Raw genomic sequence first — 18,923 nt, 5'->3', positions numbered from 1 at the left:
AGGCTTCCCGAGCACCTTCTGTAATTCCCCCCCAGCTTCCCAGCTCCTATTAGTTGTCCTGTAGTTTGCTTCAGCAGCTGGAGCCTTGCTCCAGCTTCCAGCACCTACTGCCTCTCCCTGCAACTTCTGTAGCTGCTCCAGAGCCATCCTCTGGCTCCCCACACCCAGAGCCCCTCTTTTAAGACCCACACTTTCCCTTAGTCCCATTTTCCCCTCTCCCTACGTACCTTTTCAGCTCCCCCATAGCTTTAGCTCCAGTCCCAGCCTCTGTGCTCGCATGCTTCCCTGTTCTGCAGGCTTTGGGCATTGTCTTTTAATCAATTAAGATCAATTAACCTAAATTTACCCCCAGCCTCAGTTCTTCAGCCCAGGCCTCTGCAGTCTACTGGTTCTAATCCTGGTCCTGGTAACTTTAACTCCTTACACTTCTACTTTCTTACCTTAACCTTTCCCCAGGTATCCCAAGTACACCAAACACATACATATATACACATCACAACACCCAACTTAGGAACTCACATGTGTGTATGTGTAGGTGGGTGGTATGTGTGTAAATTAGTGAATACACATATATATATATCTACACATATATAGATATCATTGTGTGTGTGTGGTATATGAATGAGTAATCCACATATGTGTATTGAATGTGCAGGTGTTGGTAACTGGTAACTAATTCTCTCTAAATTTGGCGTGTGTAGCATGTATGGACTTAAACTGGTGATAGGTGTGCATGAACCTAGACTGGTTATTTTGAATGTGTGTGTATCTGAGTTGCGAGTGTGAGTGTGTGTATGTGTGTATGCCATATATATATATATGGCACATGCATATATATATATATATATATATATATAAGCATATATATATGGCATTGAGTGCATGATGTATGAATTAGTGATCTGTGTCTAACTTTTGGGGTGTATAGTGTATGTGCTTGAATTGGTGGTAAGTAGGCATGTGCCTAGGCTGGTTTGGATGTGCATGTGCCTGAGCTGGTAGTGTGTGTGTGTATGCACGTAATTGATTTCTGTGTGTTTTGTATATGTGCAGTTGTGTCACACCCTCCTGTCTAACAGCACAATATTGAGATCCTGAGGGTTGGCCTGACCCCCCAGGGCAACAAAAGTAGCCTGACACCTTCCTGTATTTGGGAATAAGCTTGCTGGTGGTGCTGGCGCCATCACCAGCAGCCCTGTCTCGCTCCAAGGTGTCCCTGACTATGAGGAGGAACTTGTGTGCTACACAGAAGATTCCAGCAAAGTTGGCATCGCAGACCACCTTGGCCCCATTGTCGGTGAACATGAACCCACAGATGAGCTCATTTTGCCCAACGAGCCACCCCTGCACCAAGCAGTTCATGGCCCCCAAGATCTCTGTTGCCATGTTGGACTTATCCATCACCTGGGCTTGTAGGAGAGCCCACCAACAGCCTGATTGGTTGTATCAGTGCCCTGTGAGGAAGAGGAAGGCGTGATCTCCTCCCTGGCTGCTCCAGATGTCTGAGGTGAAGTGTAAGGCCACCTCTGGACCTGACTTGTGTAGCTCCTTCCTCAAGTACACCCTGCATGCCTCATACAGGGAGGGCACCATTGCCCTGCTGAAGGTGGTGCATGTGGACACTTGGTAGGATGAGGCCATGAGAGCTATGAGCTGCCTGAACCCTGGCTGCTCAACTAAGGAGAAGGGCTGGGCATCCACAGCAAGCATCTCCCCAGTGCTCTGGGTGATCTCGCTTGCCCTTGCAATGCGCCCTGCTTTCTGTCCACCTTTCCCCCACTGTTTCATGGTGAACTTCTCTTCTTTGGAGGGACAGGGGCTTTGGAGTGAGAGGGGGACTTCACTTTGGGCATGCTGCTGCTGGTGCCAGGCTGAGGAGAAGCAAGTACAAGGGGGTGGTTCCTTCAGAGATGCATCAGCATCCCCATGGATGCTGTGCTCATGTGTTTTGTTCTCTTGCCCCAGCTGGTTTTGGCTTGGCAGTCCAGGCAGATAGCATGTGTGGGATCATCTGCCAGCTCAAAATCATCCCAGACCACACTACCTACTCACTTCTGGGGTGGATGCTGCACTTCCCTCCTTCTCAGCAGGCAGAGGCACAACAACAGGAGGGGTGGACTCAGCTGAGCTGCTTGCCTCCACAACCTCTACCTCAACCTCCTCTGAAGTGCCTTCTGGGTAAGGATACCTGTCTCTAGGGGAAAGTTGAGGGGTGAAGAGCACAAACTCAGCTGATTTCCCTTACTTCCCCAGAATTTCCCTTGCTAGGGTACTCGGATCCAGATCCAGATCCAGCTCTTCCTCTGGCACTGGAAGGCTCAGGATGGGAAATGAAATGGGAGTGGAGGATACTGTCATGCTGGTGCTGGTGCTGCTGCTTGTTGTTATGGTGCTGGTGGGGGCAGGGGGTCATGACTGGTGCTCTTGGAGTGGGTGCATTCTCAGGCACAGGCAGTGGCACTGGCACTGCTCCCCTCTCCTTGCTGCTTGTGGAAACCTCATCTCTTACGGTTGGAGGAAAGTGGCTGCATCTCATTTGGGGGAGGAACTTATACTTCTCCCTCTACCCATGTGTTAACTTTGCCCCATAATTTGGGGTCATCTGCGAACTTGGACAGGGTGCTCTCCATACCCTCGTCTAAATCATTGATGAAGATATTAAATAGCACCAGACCAAGGACTGAACCTGCGGGATGCTACTGCCCACCTCCTTCCAGGCGGAAAATGACCCATCCACCACCACTCTCTGGGTGCGGTCCCTAAGCCAGTTGGCTACCCACCTGACTGTGTAAGCATTCCTATATAAATTCTCTAAGGTGTGTGGTCTTCTATGCCACAAGGTATAGATGTATAGAAATGAAATATGAATGTATCTCCCTCCCGATATAAATTCTATAATGTATGTATATGCTGCAAGGTATAAATATATAGAAATAAAATATATCTATATGGAAATAAAATATAAATGTATCTCCTGTCCTATATAAGTTAAATTATATAGTTTAATATCCAATAAAATTATAAAATCGAAAAGCGTAAATCAATTAATATAATAATAAAATAAAAGTGTCTTGAAGAAAGAAAAAGGTATTCTGGAATCCCACTTGCTAGGCTAGGCTAGCAAGTAGGAAATCATTCAGTTCAATGCTAGTAGTAGCCTTCTTTGTCTAACGCTCCTGAGCTGCTGGAAGATAGCACTGTCAGAACCCATGACAGAAAGTAGGCCAGTTCAAACAATGCTGCTTTTTATGCTGTTTTTCCACTCCACCCCCAGAGCACTGGGATTGGAAGGGACCTCAGGGAAGGATGACAGTCACTGCCCAGCTACACAGTCAATATGAAAACAGTCCTCCCGCCCTCTTCGCCCCTCCCCCCTCCCTCTCCTTACTATCTGTTTCCCTGCAGGCAAGCCCAGCTTGAGCTTTGAAACTCAAAATGTTTTGAAACTTTTGAAACATTTTGACTGCTCTATTTTCATTTTGAGGCTGTTTCAAAGCCTTCCATTTCATTTAGATTTTGCTCAAAACGAGTCAAAAGAGCATCAAAACAAAACAAGTGGAGAAATTTTGCACAGCCCTATTCCACTGCATTTCCTCCCCACATTTCTTTTCAATGTCTGTGTTGGTGGCTTAGCTTTAAGAGGCATGCCAGAGGAAAGAGGCAATGTCAAGCCCCTAGCACAACAGTGAAAGTACTGTGCTAAAAAGCAGACGCCTTGATTCAACACCCCTTGTGGTGGGGCCTAAATTCCAGTGTCTTCAATTAGCACCCAAGCTACTAAGTTGTGAGGACAAAAGAGATACCTACTGCTTTTTTCCCATTCTGAAACTAAGCACGATAGTGCCCTGAGTGTTACTGTGCATGCCCAGTCTTGTAAAGTACGTAGTAGCACACAATTATCCATGTGTGTATGGCTATACATATAGGAGAAGAATGCCAACCAATGTGTGAATGGCTTTTAGAGGACTTAGACAACCAAAATGTCTTATAGACAACTGAACATGGATGACTGGATGACCAAAAAAGAATAGATTACCACCCTTAAGAGTCTAAGCCTCCCTCTGCTCTGACAGTACTGAGGAAAGAAGTAAAACACGAACATAATGCAGTTTGTGAAGGGTATGGGGAAAATGACAGATAATGATTTAGTGATTCTGGTCCCACAGGCACTCCACCTCTCAGCATCCAGGAGTTTCCTCCATCTAGAAGATGGAGAACCCATTCTGTTTCCAGGCAGGAAGATTCATGGGTTAAAATACATTTGTCACCCTTGGCCCACAAATACTGCACCATGGTTGAAAGAACTGGTCACTCACCAGAGCAGTTCACAGCAGCATCTTCCTTGTGGTAGCATTTACTGTCTCCCCAGGGCTTAGCACAACAGTCCCACAGAGACGACTCTGTTCCCTTGCAATTCACCTTTTCCAGCCAGACGGGGCCAGTTCCCTCCCCAAATGCAGCCTTTCCCAGGGCAGATACAGCAACTCCACAGCCCAGTTGTTTGCACACAACATCAGCATCTGCCATGTCCCAGGAATCATCACACACTGTTCCCCAGGATCCGTGATGCCAAACCTCCACTCTCCCCGAGCATCTGTCCTTTCCTTCCACAACACGGAGCTTCTCCTTGTCTGGGAAAAACAGAAACTTCACATGTTACTGAGGCAGCTGAGAAAGCACTTGAGGGTAAAAGAAGGAGACCAAGACAAGAACAGAAGTACCTGTGCAGCTTGTGGAGTTTGGGCATTTGTTTAGCAAGGTCTGAGTGGAGTTCACTTTTCTTCCTACAAAAACAAAAGTGTGGCTAGTGGACAATCCATCTTAGTAACAACTAAAGAAACAAGTAGTTTTTTGTTTTGTTTTGTTTTATTTTATTTTAAACCCTGAGGGATTTCTACTTAGTTTTTGCTGCAGATGATGCAACCATCTTGCAATTCTCTCTTCATTATGGTTGCCTGGTTGTATCTCACCCTTACTTTCTTTCCCTCTCTCCCCTACAACTGGGATTGGATATAAATCTTTTTCTTAGCCAAAGTTCTGGGAATCCAGAGACACCAAATATTAATGCTGGTTCCAAAATTGGATCCGAAAAACAAACACACACACACACACAAATACACTTAGTGTGCTCATGTTTTCATAAACAAATGCTTACACACCCAAGTGAACATGGCCCCGACCACATATTTTAAGGATATCCAGTGTAGGTGCATGTTTGTGTACAGAATTACCTGAACATATAATATGGGTCTCTTCTGCTCGGTTATCACATGACTGTGGGTCCCAAGGGTCCGATGGGCACTGCCACAGGGAGCTGTGCTGGTTAAGGCAGACAACATGGTCCAACCATGTGGGGCCAGAACCCTCTCCATATGCAAAGTCTCTTGCAAAATCTCCTCTATTTCCACATCCCAGCTGCTTGCATACAAGATCTGCTGTGATGGCAGTCATGAGATTGGAGCAAACACTCCCCCAAGTCCCATTGTAGAAAACTTCCAGCCGCCCAGCACAGTCACCACCATTTACCAGCCTCAGATCCATGAAATCTAGAAGAAAATGCACAAGGTGAAATGAAACTGATACAAACCAGGGAGGGAAGACTGAAATCCTGAAAAGTGCTGACAGCACTGTGCAGTTTTCTATAGGAAAATATGCTAGGAAGAATCCCTCCAAGAATCAGAGACACAACCTTTTGCTTCAAAACCATTAGAAACACCAGGGTCCCCTCTGGAAAGTCACCAGTTAAAAACACCTATACACAGAGATACCAGAGATATGGCACTGACTACCCTTTGGTACTCTGAGGAAAAGATGGTGAGTCTTCCAGTGCTATGAGTGCAAAGTGGTGACATTATTATGACAAAGTACAAAAGTAGGTGACCTGGGTGGATTGGTGGGTAGAAGAGAGACAAAGATGGCCATTTCCAGCTCTCTCCCCTTCCCCACCCCCCATCAGTTTCCACCCTTAAATTTCCTGGGAAACAGGCTCCTGAGAACAGTCACAGAACAGACCTGAGCAGAGCACTCCTGCATCCTCCTTGTGTCTGCAGTCGTGCTGCCCCCAGCCCCTGGAAGGGCACTCCCAGAGCTTGGATTCATTTCCAGAGCAGTTCACATCATCCAGCCAGATCTGTCCCGAGCCTTCCCCGTAATGAGCGGAGGCAGCTGCCTCGATGGCGTGTCCACATTCCAGCTGTTGGCAAACCACGTTGGAGTCAGCCAGGTCCCAGGAATCATCACAGATGGTCCCCCAGGTGCCCTGGTAATAAATCTCCACTCTCCCAGCACAGCGACCTGCCCCATTCACCAGTCTGATTTGCCTGCTTCCTGTAGAGAGAAAGCCCAGCTGTGAATATGAGAGTAGCTTCTACAGGAGGGAATTTTGGGGACATTTCAGAAATACATCACCTGAGCAAACAACTCCGACATCCTCAGTGATTCCTGCCTGCACTGTCTCAGGAAGTGTGGTGTTGCAGAGTGTTAAATGAGTCTCATTTCCTGCACACTGGACTCTTCTCAGCCCCACAGGGCCTGTTCCTCGTTCAGATTTCCGTGGGTGATAGGCTTTTTCAGCAGCACCACATTGGAGCTGTCTGCACACCACGGTGGCATCATCCATGTTCCACTGATCATCCAGGACTCTGCCCCACACACCACTGAGGGAAATCTCGACTCGCCCATCACACTGGCTCTCTCCATTCAACAGACTGAGAAATTTAGTGTAATTTGAGCCTAGGAGAGATGGGAATGCACTGAATGACATTCAGTGTTTATACATTAGAAATACTATATGTGTTGTGCCTGAAGAGAAGTTAGTTAATATATAAGGGATAAAATAGTCATGAAGAGTATAATTAAAAACAGTAAACCCTATCAAACCTTACTTGGTTGATTGTTTCATTCCATATTGAAAAAGGAAATATCCTATATGGACTGTGAGGGTACTTACACACATGCGGGAAGCCTGCTCTGACGGGCTGGAAATCCAGCACGTTGGAGCAGATTCAATTAATTAAGTCTGCTGGATCACATATACATTGACATGCTCTGGCAGCCTCGTGCATCACGTGTGTCAGCTGCACAGCATGCCTCTGCACGGAGAAAATGGTGCAGTGTGCTTTGAACTAAAACATGTTTGATATGCCTTAGTTTAAAGCACCCTGCTGTCATTTTCTCAGTGCAGGGAGAAATTAGCACAGCTCACTGTTTAAAAGTGCCCAGTGCTACATCAGGACCATGTGTAAAAATGCCCTGAGATCCTGAGGCTTATGGGGGAGCTTGTTGCTACATCCTACCCATGAACAGGTAAGGACAGCTCTTTGCATTATTGTTTGAGGGAACACACACACACACACACACACACACACACACACACACCCCTGGTATAGTTAGTATAGTTATTGTGCTTCACAGTCTCCTCACTTAATTGAATGGGCTAAAAGCCTACAAACGAGTGAATGGTACTTGAGCAGGTCTCAGGGGTTGGATTGGGAGTTTAGTGGTCAAGAAGCTGTTGAAAATGAAAATTAAAACCCTTGGTTTTCAAAAAGAGGTGACTTTTGTGTATTTAATTAGTTCCCTCTTGTATGCCAGACACGTGATCACTTTTTTGGTCTAAGGTAGTTGTTAGCATACACATTTTAGAATGTGGTGCCAGCTCTATATCCAGCATATAACTGTGGCTCTTCCGGTCTTACCATATAAAGCAGACTGCATGTGGTAAGGCTTCCTCAGTGGACTTAGGCCCACAGAGTCCTCATTTTTTTAATCCTAAAGAGGTCAAGGCTTCCAGTAGACAATGAGTTGCTCAGCTCAGCCACTTGAGTATTTTTTTTTGCGGGCCAAAGTCTAGGTTCCAAAAAATCTCAAGCACTTTGGTAGTTAGGCAAGGTCTTTGTTGATGGTTCTACCCAACTTAAGGGTCTTCATTCTTTTGTCTTATATCTCCATAACAGTGGAGGTTAGACTAGCCATGGGAAGACAAAACTGGTGGGCTGGTGAATTTATTGTTCTGACCACAGACCGAACTGCAAGCAAATATGGTGCCTAGGGAGGCACACACATTTACAACAATTAATAAAATGGCACTGCATTAAATACCACAAAGATATTAAGTAGACTGAGCAGGTAAACTGTAATGAGATATTGTCTGTGACCACACCATACTTCTTAATGTCCAATGAAGGTATGTATATTTTCCAGATCTGTCTTCTGAATGTGTTGTGCAGTTTCCCTTAGTAAAAGAACTGTAAGGTCAGAGACAGTGATAGTACTGTGAAAAGTGTTTTCCTACAGCTGATTGGGTGTTTCTATCCTTTATCATAATCCATGGATCCTACAAATACCTGTCACAGAACATGACATATCTCATCTCATGTAATACATGTATATCTCATATCTCTTGTATCAAATGCCCTCATAGAAACAATGCAGATGAACTTAAACAACCATTACCCTACAGAGTGAGTTCTCATAACCAAAAGTGAAGCAAATAGCAAACAGTGCATAGCACTCAAGTCTGGAAATCTAGATATTCTCTATCCTGAAATTGTCAAATAATGTGATATCTTGTGTCTGGGAAATGTACTCACATTTTTTTTTCAATAATGGGTTGGCACTATGTAACTGAAGAATACCAAAAATAATTAATGTAGGAAGAAAAGAGAAAAAATGATCTGGCAGCTATAGGCTCATTATTATGGTTTTCTACAGCACATAAGAGTTTAGAACTAATTTGAAGGAAAGGATAACTAAAGTAATGGAATACATGGAAATAGGAAGATAGGCAAGTTGGATTTACCAAAGGCAGATAAGACCAGACCAACTTGATACCTTTCTATAACAAAATAATTTACTGTCTCTAGAGAAAGGCAGATCACAGAGGAAACAGTAAGCTCCAGTGAAGAAGAAGCTTAGCACACAAATGTTTTAAGTTTTTAAGGGAAGGTGGCAATGGGTAGTTTTAAGCAGGAAAATGCCATGATCAAGGGCATCCAGGAAGAGCACACACCAACTGCTGAAACTTCCGTAGCCTGATGAAGGGTTTTTGAACCCGAAAGCTTGCTTAATAACTATTCTCCAACTATTTGGGTTGGTCTAATAAAAGATATTAAATTCACCCAAGGATCCTTGTCTGCCTATGGTCTAGGGAAGTCACTTCTGCAGTTTCCCCAGACTCTTGTCTAACATATTTCCACTTACAATCTTGGAACACAAAGTGGGAGTACACTGATGAGATTTGCTGGTGACACATCCACCCAGGAGGATTTGATTATCACAAGGAAAGGATGTTGGAAGACTTTGAGAACTAAAGTACAGCAGGATTAAATTTACTAGCCCAGAATGCAGGATGCACTTGGGAACTAATGGCAAGAATTTCTACTACAAGATGCGAACTCAAGGGTTTGAACTGAGATGAGGTGATTAGGGTATCCTAGGTGATCCCAGTGTGACTCTGAGCCACCAATCCAATGTAGAAATGAGAAAGGCAAGTGAAATCATTGGATGTATCCAACTATGAATTTCTATGAATGTTGATGTATCCAACTATGATAGACACTATGAATTTCTAGAAGAGATAGGCAAATACAAATGGTATATTTAAAGGGAATATAGTGTCCAGTTCTGGTCACCGGTGTTCAAGAAAGATGAGCTCTGGTGTTGGGGCAGAGAAAGAATAGCAGAAACATAATGAGAACAAAGAGGCTTTTAAACCAAAATATATTATTTTAACTTCCTTTTGTTTTGTTTAATTTTTTCTTTTCTTTTCCTTAGGTCAGTAAAACAGTTAGTCAAAATGCTATTGTTTATCCTGTGAAATACACTGAATGAAAGATGTTGATTTTCCTCTTCAAATTTGGAAGCAGAAACAATAACCTGGTATTCTGAAATGAAATAAATACTTTTATTTTAGGTCTAACTCAAATGTTGCTCCATTTCCGTTTTTTAGAAACAGAAATATCCAGGTCTCCATTCATAGCTTTTTGACTACTTGTTTTCACACTTTTCTCAAAGTCATTTATTCTTTTCCCTTCTTTCCACTGAAAACTTTCAGGAAAACTAAAAAAACAAACAAAACCAAAACAAAACAAAAACCAAAGGAAAAAGGGAAAATATTTTTGTACTTTTTCAAAAGCAAAGGGTGGTAAGCCAAAGTGTCTTCAGAAGAAAAGGGTGTTAAGCCAAAGCCAGAGTGTCTTTATGAGCTCTTCCTAACATTAGAAGTTTAATGATATAGAAAGTAGGGCTGTGAGGAATGGCACCATTCCATTTCGACTTGAGTTTCGAAGTTTTGGTGGAACAGAGTATCATTTTGAATTTTTTTTCAATTTGAAACCACTGCGCCATTTCCTTTCGACAAAACAGTGAAGCTGTTTTGAACTTTCACCCATACATTATAATGGGGAAGCTCGAAACAGCCTCTCTAATCTGGCAGGAAGATGGGGGCCTGCAACCCCAGGAGGGCTGAGGGAGCAGTGCCTGTCCTCCTGGGGATGCAGGCCCCCATCTGACTGCCAGATGAGGGAGGGAAGCCAGGTGTTGCCACCTGGGACCGGGGAGCTGGGAAGGGAACTGAGCCCAATTGCTCAGTTCCCCTTCCCAGAGCTATGATCAATCAGGCTGGGGAAGGGAACTCAGCTGAGCTGAGCTGAGTTCCCATCCCCAGAGCTAGGACTGGGCTGGGGAAATGAGCTCAGCCCATCCTAGTGCTGGAGATGGGAACTCAGCTCAGCTGGGCTGAGTTGCCTTCCCCAGCCTGATCGCAGTGCCGGGGAGGGGAACAGAGCCCAGGCTGGCTGAGTTCCCTTTCCCTGTGCTGTGATAGGCTTCTCGCAGCCCAGCCATGGGAAGTGGGGAGACCTAGGGCTGCACTCCTGGCTGAGCTACATGGGGCTGCAGAGCCACTGGGAGCACAGCCCTGCTTCTCCCCTGTCTCCCACCACCTGTCTGCTGGCTGCTTCAAAACTCAAAATGTTTTGAAACTTTCAAAACATTTTGACTAGCCTCATTTCGTTTTGAGGCTGTTTTGAAGCCCTCCGCTTGGATTTGATTTAGCTGTTTCAAGCTGAAAATGAGTGGAAACAGCGTCGAATCAAAATAGGAAGTGAAATTTCACACAGTCCTAATAGAGAGCAATAGAGATATTTAGGATCATTTGTGACATTTGGGAAAGCAGCGCAGGCAGAGCTCTACCACTGCTCCACTGTGCTCACTACAAAGTAGCTGAGGTTTTTACTGAACAATCCGGGGCTATTTCAGGTGACAGCTATTGTTTTGTGAAAATGTTACTCCTGTTAATTTAACTTTTAGCAAAAACCTTAGCACATATCCTGAGAGGCAGGTGTCACTATCTCTGCAGTGCTCCTGAACTTACCTGAGCAAATCACATTGGCATCATGGTCATGTGAGCATTGAGAGGCCCCCAAGGCAGTAACAGGGCAAAGCCCCAAATGGGGTTCTGTACCATTACAGTGAAATTTGTATCCCCAGACAGAGTTGTTTCCTTTCCCAAAATGCCCTCCTCCTGGAGCTGACACAGCGACTCCACAGTCAAGCTGATGACAGAGAACATGGGCATCGGATAAATCCCAGCGCGAGTCGCAGAGGGTGCCCCAGGCACCGAGCACCTGGAGCTCCACTCTCCCTGAGCACTGTGTGCTGCCGTTCACCAGCCTGAACCCTGTGAACCCTGCAGGAAATGGAGAGGGTATTTAGAGAGGAGGCTCATGTGTAACTTTTCACCAAATATTTAAACAATGGGAAGTCATGTGGAATTTGATCCCATTTTCCTTGTCTTGGATTGTTTGAGTTTTACTAGAAGCTCACCCCAACTTTACTGTCCTTTCCCTCTACTCAGTTAGAACATGTTCTTGCTGCACCCCAATCAATAATGCAGAACAGCGTTATTTTAAGCACATTGTACTGGACTTACATGAGCATATGGTGCTGGCATCCTTGGCATGTGAGCACGTCTGATTCACTTGCAATGTCCTGGGGCAGGAAATTAGGCTAGTCTCCTTCCCCTCACACTGCAACTGTTCCGTCCAGATCAGCCCATGTCCTTCTCCAAAGTGAGCTCCTCCTGGCACAGATAAAGCTGCTCCACAGTTTAACTCCTTACAGAGAACATCGGCAGCTTTGAGATCAAAGAGGGAATCACACACTGTTTTCCAAGTGTTTCCATGCATTATCTCCACACGTCCTGAGCAAACTCTGTCCCCTCCAACCAGCCGGGGCTGAATGTGTCCTAGAAAGTCAACAAAAGGGGCAATAAGGAATGATGGGCCTTTGAAAATTCATGGCCCAAATCACTGGTAAGTGGTAGCTGCACTAACAATCCATACCCTCTGGCACGCCCACAGGGATTATGTGCAAGCCCATTTCTGTTTGTGAAGATTTTTTTTGTTTCTTTTCCTTTCCCCTTCTCCAGTGCTCCTGTTGAAGCTGAGCTACTAATCTAGTTATGGGGAAAAAAGGATGTAGGGATCCTGTCACACAGAACACTTAGAATGTGTTAACTGTACTTAAAATGCAAACATCCCCACATTCAAGCAGTAAGAGTGCAAAGTACAATCATAGTGCAGCCAAGTTAGGATTGTTTGTGTAAAGAGTATCTCCAGAACACATTAAGTAACACATGTTCACCAATCATTGGACTGTTCCACAGAGATATATGAACAGTTTGCCATCCTCACCCATCCATGACATCTGTCAGGGACCCCTCTGCTGTATCAAGCCCCCATTGTCAGTCCCAGCCCTGTCACTGGACTGGGATTGCCAATCCATGACCTGTGCATAAGAGATCATGCTAGAACACAGTAAATATTACTGTGCGACTTCTCAGAACACATTCTACCTTTTAATAGAGCACAATATTTTAATGCTCACTACAATCTAAATAAAATACATGCTAGGTCTCCCATGCAGCAAGGCTTTAGGGCAATGCATTGGGACATTTTTGCTCCCCTGGAAGCAAGAGATTAGGTGAGAAAGCCTGGAAGGCTCTCCATCCCTTTCAGGCCAGTAGCCACTTCCCAGGGCCACATACCTTTAGCATGCTCTCTTGTCCTTGAACCACATATAACCTACAAACCTCCCTCTTATTGCTGCTTATGGTGGCAGCTTTAAAAGGAGCAATAGAGGAGAGAGTGGAAATGGGTGCACTGTGGTGTGGGGGTTCTAGAGAACTATGCTGGGAAGTCCAATAGATCCAGGTTCAATGTCTGTCTGTGTGAGGGGTTCTAGAACCCATGTGGGTGCCTAAACTCATCAGATATTTGTGGGGGCAAATGCTTTATCATGTTTTTTGGTTGCCAGTCTGGGTGAATATGTAGTGTTCCATATGTGTCCAAGGATAAATTTCCCAAGGTAACATTACTGTCAAAATGTCCTGTACATAACCAAAAAATAGCCACTTAAGTGACCAAGACAGAAAAGAATGCCAACCCATGTGGGATTTCCCTGCCTCAGTTCACAGGGGGTTGTAGAAGGAGGGCATAAAAGAGGTTAAACAACCTTATTTTTGCCCCTGCACCTACCACCTTCCATTTGCACCCCTCCCTCATCCCCACCAAATTCAAACTTAGGGCTCCTCTCCTGCTGCTCTGGAGAGCTTGGCAACAAGCTCCTCTGAAAGTCCCAGCAGTCACATGCATGGGTTATACCTGCTGGTGTTGCCAGAGGAGGGGGCAGGAGGGACAAATGACCCCAGATACCTTTTAATTTGGGGCTGGGAGCAGGGTACTCCCCATGACGCACATCTCTATGGAAGAACAGCCTACTATCAGGCTTGCTCTGTCCTTGAAGAAATGCATTCATAAACAAGGTTCAGCTCCTACAGCGGGGCACATGTAGGGAGGAATGCATCAATGCTCTTGGATGTTGCCCCTGTGTGAACCTTGTGCTGCTGTACACAGAGCAGCACAGACCTACATCCCCAGTTCACACCTTTGGAAACAGCCTTGGCTGGACACTCACTGGTCCTAAAGGTTGGAGCAGCCTCAGTGTGCCCTTGTTTCCCTTGGGGACTGCAATTAACGTCTGGGAAACTCCATGTGGGACCCAATGCCAAGACCAGACCCAGAAAGTGTCATGTTCAGTAAGTTATGCTCATGAGGATTAACCTACAAAAGGCAGGTTGGCTGAGTTCTTACCTGTGCATATCTTTCCAACATCATCCCAGCCACAGTTGCCTTTGCCCCATTCTTCATGTTTGCAGTCCCAGATAGCTGATTCATTGCCCTGACACACAACATCAGTTAACCAAATTCCTTGAGCTCCTGCCCCAAAATGATCAAAGCTAGGAACATGGGCAGCAGATCCACATCCCAGCTGCCTACAAACAACCTCAGCACCTGTCATGTTCCAGTTCTTATCACACACTGTTCCCCACACATCCTTGTGCTTAACCTCCACTCTCCCAGCACAAGGGCTGCCTCCATTCGCCAGCCTCAGCTCATCAGCACCTGAAAACAGAGAGACAGAGCAGGGTTACAGAGAATGCTGATCTCCAGTCCTGTTGGTCAATCTCCCCTCAGACCTGGGCACTGTTGCACAGGCCCTGAGGTCTGATTCCTGCTCTGCACTCATATCTGGCACTGGAGAGGCAAGGACAAGAGGGTCTCTTTCCTTCACAGCTGCCTTGGTGCGTGGATGATGTAGGGTGCTTACCCTTCTGTCTTAAACAGGTGAGTCAGCCCTGTTCTCAGTTTCTCAGGCCAGCTTTTATGCTTTGTCCATAGAGCCACAAATTCAGAAGACAACCAAGCAAGTCCTGGAACCCCAGCAATAGTATAAACCAGGTATAGGGGGTGGTGTGAAGAGCAGCATTTATGAAGCACTTTGATTACTGACCAGATTTGGGGATGAACATTTTAGCTAAATCCTAAATCATGGGGGAAAAAAAAAAAGGTAATTTCCAAGCCTTATATCTGTTTCCATATTTCCAGCTCCTCCCTAAGAAATGCCCTGATTGTCCAGTATCTTCACACAGCATAAATAATGTGCCTCCCTTTTCCCTAATTGGCCAAGTATAACCATAAAGATTGGAAAAGCCTGACACTGAGGGTGAGCTTACAGTTAGATCATGGTAAGACTACTTAAACCAGGGGTGTCCAACCTTTTTGAATGTGGGGCCAGATCATGAACGTTTTTTCACACAGTGGGCCAGCAGGAGCGGCTGTTCACGCAACCTGTCCAGTCTGGCCATGGCCTGGGGGCGCAGGGGTCAAGGGGTGCTGCCTGACCCCACCGTGTCCTCCCTGCCACCTGGGCGGCCTTGAGGATGCTCCCACACCTGTGCACCTAGGCTCAGCAGCCAGGAGGACATGTGGGGACTCTACGGCTGGTGCAGGATGTGCAGGGACACCCCCCTGCTTGTTCTTCCCCGGGGCAGCCTGAGCCCGAGCCCAAGTGGCAGGGGTCCCTCCCTCCCCACGGCCCACGACTCACTACCCCCAGCACGATGTCTGCGGGCATAGGGGGATGCGGGGAGGTGGGAGCGTTTCTTAGGGAGGAGCTTCCTGTCCTGACAGTCACAGCAGCAGCGGCAGCAGCATCTCCCGTAGGCCCAGCCACAGTATCCCTCCAAGCCAGCATCGGTGCCTCCTGCACCTGTCCGCCCGCTGCACCGCGACCTGCTCCAGCCCATGCGGCCAGCGGGGACCGGCACAGGGTGGGGCCGGCAAGCAAATGAGGAAGGGAGGGGCAGGGCTAGGAATGGAAACCCTGAAATGTGGGAGAGGGGAGGAGCTGGCATGCAAATGAGGAAGGGAGGGGTGAGGCGAGGAAGGGACAATGTGAAATGAGGGGAGAGGGGAGGAGCCACACCGCATCGGAAACGTCAAGCAGACGCAGTGCATGTGGGAACCTTGTCCCTTCCCCAGTCCTTCAGCAGCCATTAGGAAGCTGCTGAGGGGCTAGGGGAGGGACAAGGGGTGGGGACAAAAGTAAACAGTGTTTACTTTCATTTCCCAACGCAGCACCGCAGGCCTCAGAAAATGGCTTGGTGGGCTGCATGGTGGCCCGTGGGCCGTATGTTGGACACGCCTGACTTAAACCTTGAACAATCACACAATAAGGCTCATTATCAAGTATCAACTGCCTTGAAGCATCTTAAAGTTATGCCACTTCAGGTGAGGTTTATATTTGAGCTGTGTTAGCTAGCTTGAGTTAAATTAATTCCTGGGTGTTCACCTGAGATAAAACCACCAATTTACACAGTATCACAGAAAGAACTGTCCCAGGTGGACTAACTATCATCCATTACATTATGGTCCTGGTCTGACAGCAGGGAACAGTCAGGCAACAGTTGGATGTGAATGGAGTGACAGAAAAGGGGTAAAGGGGTACAGGGGATCAAGGAAGGGGAGCATGGGGGAGAGGACAAAAGGGACAGGATTGAAAGGTGGGGAGAGATGGGGGAGGGAAGAGCTGGTGGGTGGAGAGCTGCTGGGCTTGTGCTTCTTCCCCCACCCCCAAATCATCCTAGATTGCCTCCTCCACCCCCAGATTGCTCCTCTCCCACCCCAGTCAATCTCTTTGCCCCCTGTCCCTTGGCCCCCAGATCTCTGTCCTGTCATCCCAATCAGTTCAAGGGTAGCAGAGCTAGGACTGGCTGTTGTCAGGACACTGATAGCATCTCACCCCAAATCTTCTTGCAGTTTCACCCAGTAGCCTCATATACACTTAAAAAAGAGGCAACAAGATGAAGCCCTTAGGGAACCCACAGGAAAACTCCCAAGGGAATGATGAGAACTGATCCATCACCACCCTCTGGGACCTCCTTGCCTAGAAAGAGTAGAACAAATTTAGAGTTGTCCCATGAATATCCACCAGGACATGTAAATGCTGTATCAGCACCCCGTGGTCAACTGTATCAAAAACTGCTGAAAGAAACAGTAATATCAAAAAGGCACAATTTCACCTATTGAACTCCAGGGGAAGATCATCAACCAAGACCGTGTGGCCCATTAGCAATGAGTAGTTGTACTTCTTTCTTGTACTTCCCAGCATGAAAAATTGCTGCTATAACATCCCTCTTGCCCTGGGCTAGTCTGTCCCCCCTCCCCCCCCATGTGTCTATCACTCTGGTTGCTAGGTAACCAACTCTGCCTAGTGTCTATGGGCAGGTGACCTGGGCTGGAGACATTCCTGAGGGAGGGGGAACCTGCTCCTGAGGACATGAAATGCTACAAGTAGCTAGGAGGTGAACTCCACCTCTCTATTGTGTTGGCCTTGACCTCATGGCAGTGGTTCAAGAGATGTTACTCTAGGGGCTGACCGATGATGCTTTTAAAATTAGTTGGCTGGTATCCAATTACATCTAGCCAGGATTGGATCAGGTAGATGATGTCAAAAGGGCTATATAAGTCAAGAGTGCCCAGGAGGAGGGGCAGCAGCCATGATGAAGACACACACAGCAGGTGAAACATCTGCAGCTGTGTCTCTCTCAAGATGTTAAAGTGAGTAAAATGCTGAAACCTATCTAGATATATAGCTTGCTGTAAAGTACATGGGGGATCAAAGGTTACTAGCCACACTGTTTGCTCTAAGGTTATTCTGTGATTTCTCCCTATCCTGAATCCTCCCCCAAGCCTTCTCTCTCTAACCAATAAAGTTCTCCACTGTACCTAGTGTGGTGAATTCATTGGGAGAGGGATAAGAGGCATGCATTCATGCCCTCTTGGTCTGTCTGACTAAGGGAGGCTACTATTTGTGCTCCAAGCCAAGGGAAGCACCCCAAGTCCTTGCAGTGGGTCGAGCACCCTCAAGGTCTACAAGGCCTGTGTATCCCAGGGGGCACAGGGCCATGGACAGACCAAGACTTCTGAATGTGGGCTTGTGGGTGTGCTCTGGGAAGGGGGTCAGCCAGATATGAGGCACACCCAGGGAGGCACTCCAAGCCTGGTAGGTGGTCAGGTGCAGTGAGGTGAGTGGCGCAGCACAGGAGCGCCTCCTACTGGCCCGCCATACATGGTGTCAGTCGTGGGATTCCACAGCCTGCTGTCTAGATGACATAATTTGGGGAAAGGAATAGAGTCACTGAAAACCCTTGAGCAAAGAAATCCTCAACTTGGCATTGGGTCATCCGGACAGAGTTGCTAGCTAGGATGACTGACACATATGACCACATTACTATGGCCAAACTGGTGGAGAAACTGAAAGAGGAAGGCCTCCAAAGAAGGAAAGGGCAACCCCCCCCCCAAAAAACAAGACCTAATTAAAGTCCTGCTGGAGAATGACCGGGCCAAGGGACTTCCGGCCCTGGTTCCGAGTGGGGCTGAAGTCCCTTCCAATGGGCCACCAGCAGAAAACCTTGAGGAGTGACCATTTCCCCTGCCCAACATCTGGAACTCCAGAAGTACAGAATGGAGCTAGCAGAAAGGGAGGCCTAGCACCAGTATGAGTTGCCCAAGATGAAGCATGAGGCTACAGAGGCATAACTCAAGCATGAGTGGGAACTCCAGCTACTCCAGATGCATCAGGGCACCGGAGCTCTGGCCAACCCACCCCAGATGAGTCCAGCTGCACCCACCAGCGTGACCTCCAAGAACTTTGCCTAGTACAGAGAGGTAGATGACACAGAGATGTTCCTGGGTAACTTTGAAAACCAGGCACACTGAGGGAACCTGGGGAAAGAGGAGTTCATGAGGTTTATGCTTGGGCTGGTGATGGGCAAAATGGCAGGTATCCTTCACAGTCTGCTTTTGGGGATGGCAAATTAATTTGATGCCATTAAAGTGGTGGTGCAGAAGGGGTATAGATAGGGCCCAGACCATTTCTAGGATCAGTTTCACACAGCTGCCCCAGAGCTGGGACAATCTATGGCTGAATTTGTGGCCCAGTTGTGGGAGTCACTCCTTAAATGGGTGGAGGGAGCCAAAGCAGACACCAGAGATAAGGTGCTGGACCCCATAGTGCCA

The 18,923-nt window shown here is 46.9% G+C and overlaps 1 protein-coding gene across 1 annotated transcript in view; it reads right to left on the bottom strand.

Moving 5' to 3' along the window:
* The window catches only part of LOC112552033 (antigen WC1.1-like), a 29,639-nt gene extending 14,767 nt beyond the window's left edge, over positions 1-14,872 (bottom strand). The window contains exons 1-7 of the mRNA XM_025216363.1: positions 14,854-14,872; positions 14,355-14,465; positions 6,409-6,732; positions 6,013-6,327; positions 5,232-5,546; positions 4,722-4,784; positions 4,317-4,631 (exon numbers count right to left, since the gene is read on the bottom strand). Of these exons, the coding sequence (XP_025072148.1) occupies positions 4,317-4,631; positions 4,722-4,784; positions 5,232-5,546; positions 6,013-6,327; positions 6,409-6,732; positions 14,355-14,465; positions 14,854-14,872 (1,462 nt within the window). The remainder of the gene's footprint in view (positions 1-4,316; positions 4,632-4,721; positions 4,785-5,231; positions 5,547-6,012; positions 6,328-6,408; positions 6,733-14,354; positions 14,466-14,853) is intronic.
* Between the last annotated feature and the right edge of the window lie 4,051 nt (positions 14,873-18,923).

The sequence above is a fragment of the Alligator sinensis genome, unplaced genomic scaffold, assembly GCF_000455745.1.
Source record: "Alligator sinensis unplaced genomic scaffold, ASM45574v1 scaffold537_1, whole genome shotgun sequence".
Lineage (NCBI taxonomy): Eukaryota > Metazoa > Chordata > Crocodylia > Alligatoridae > Alligator > Alligator sinensis.
Note: the sequence above shows the minus strand (reverse complement) of the source record. Positions and strands in the feature narration are given on the sequence as shown.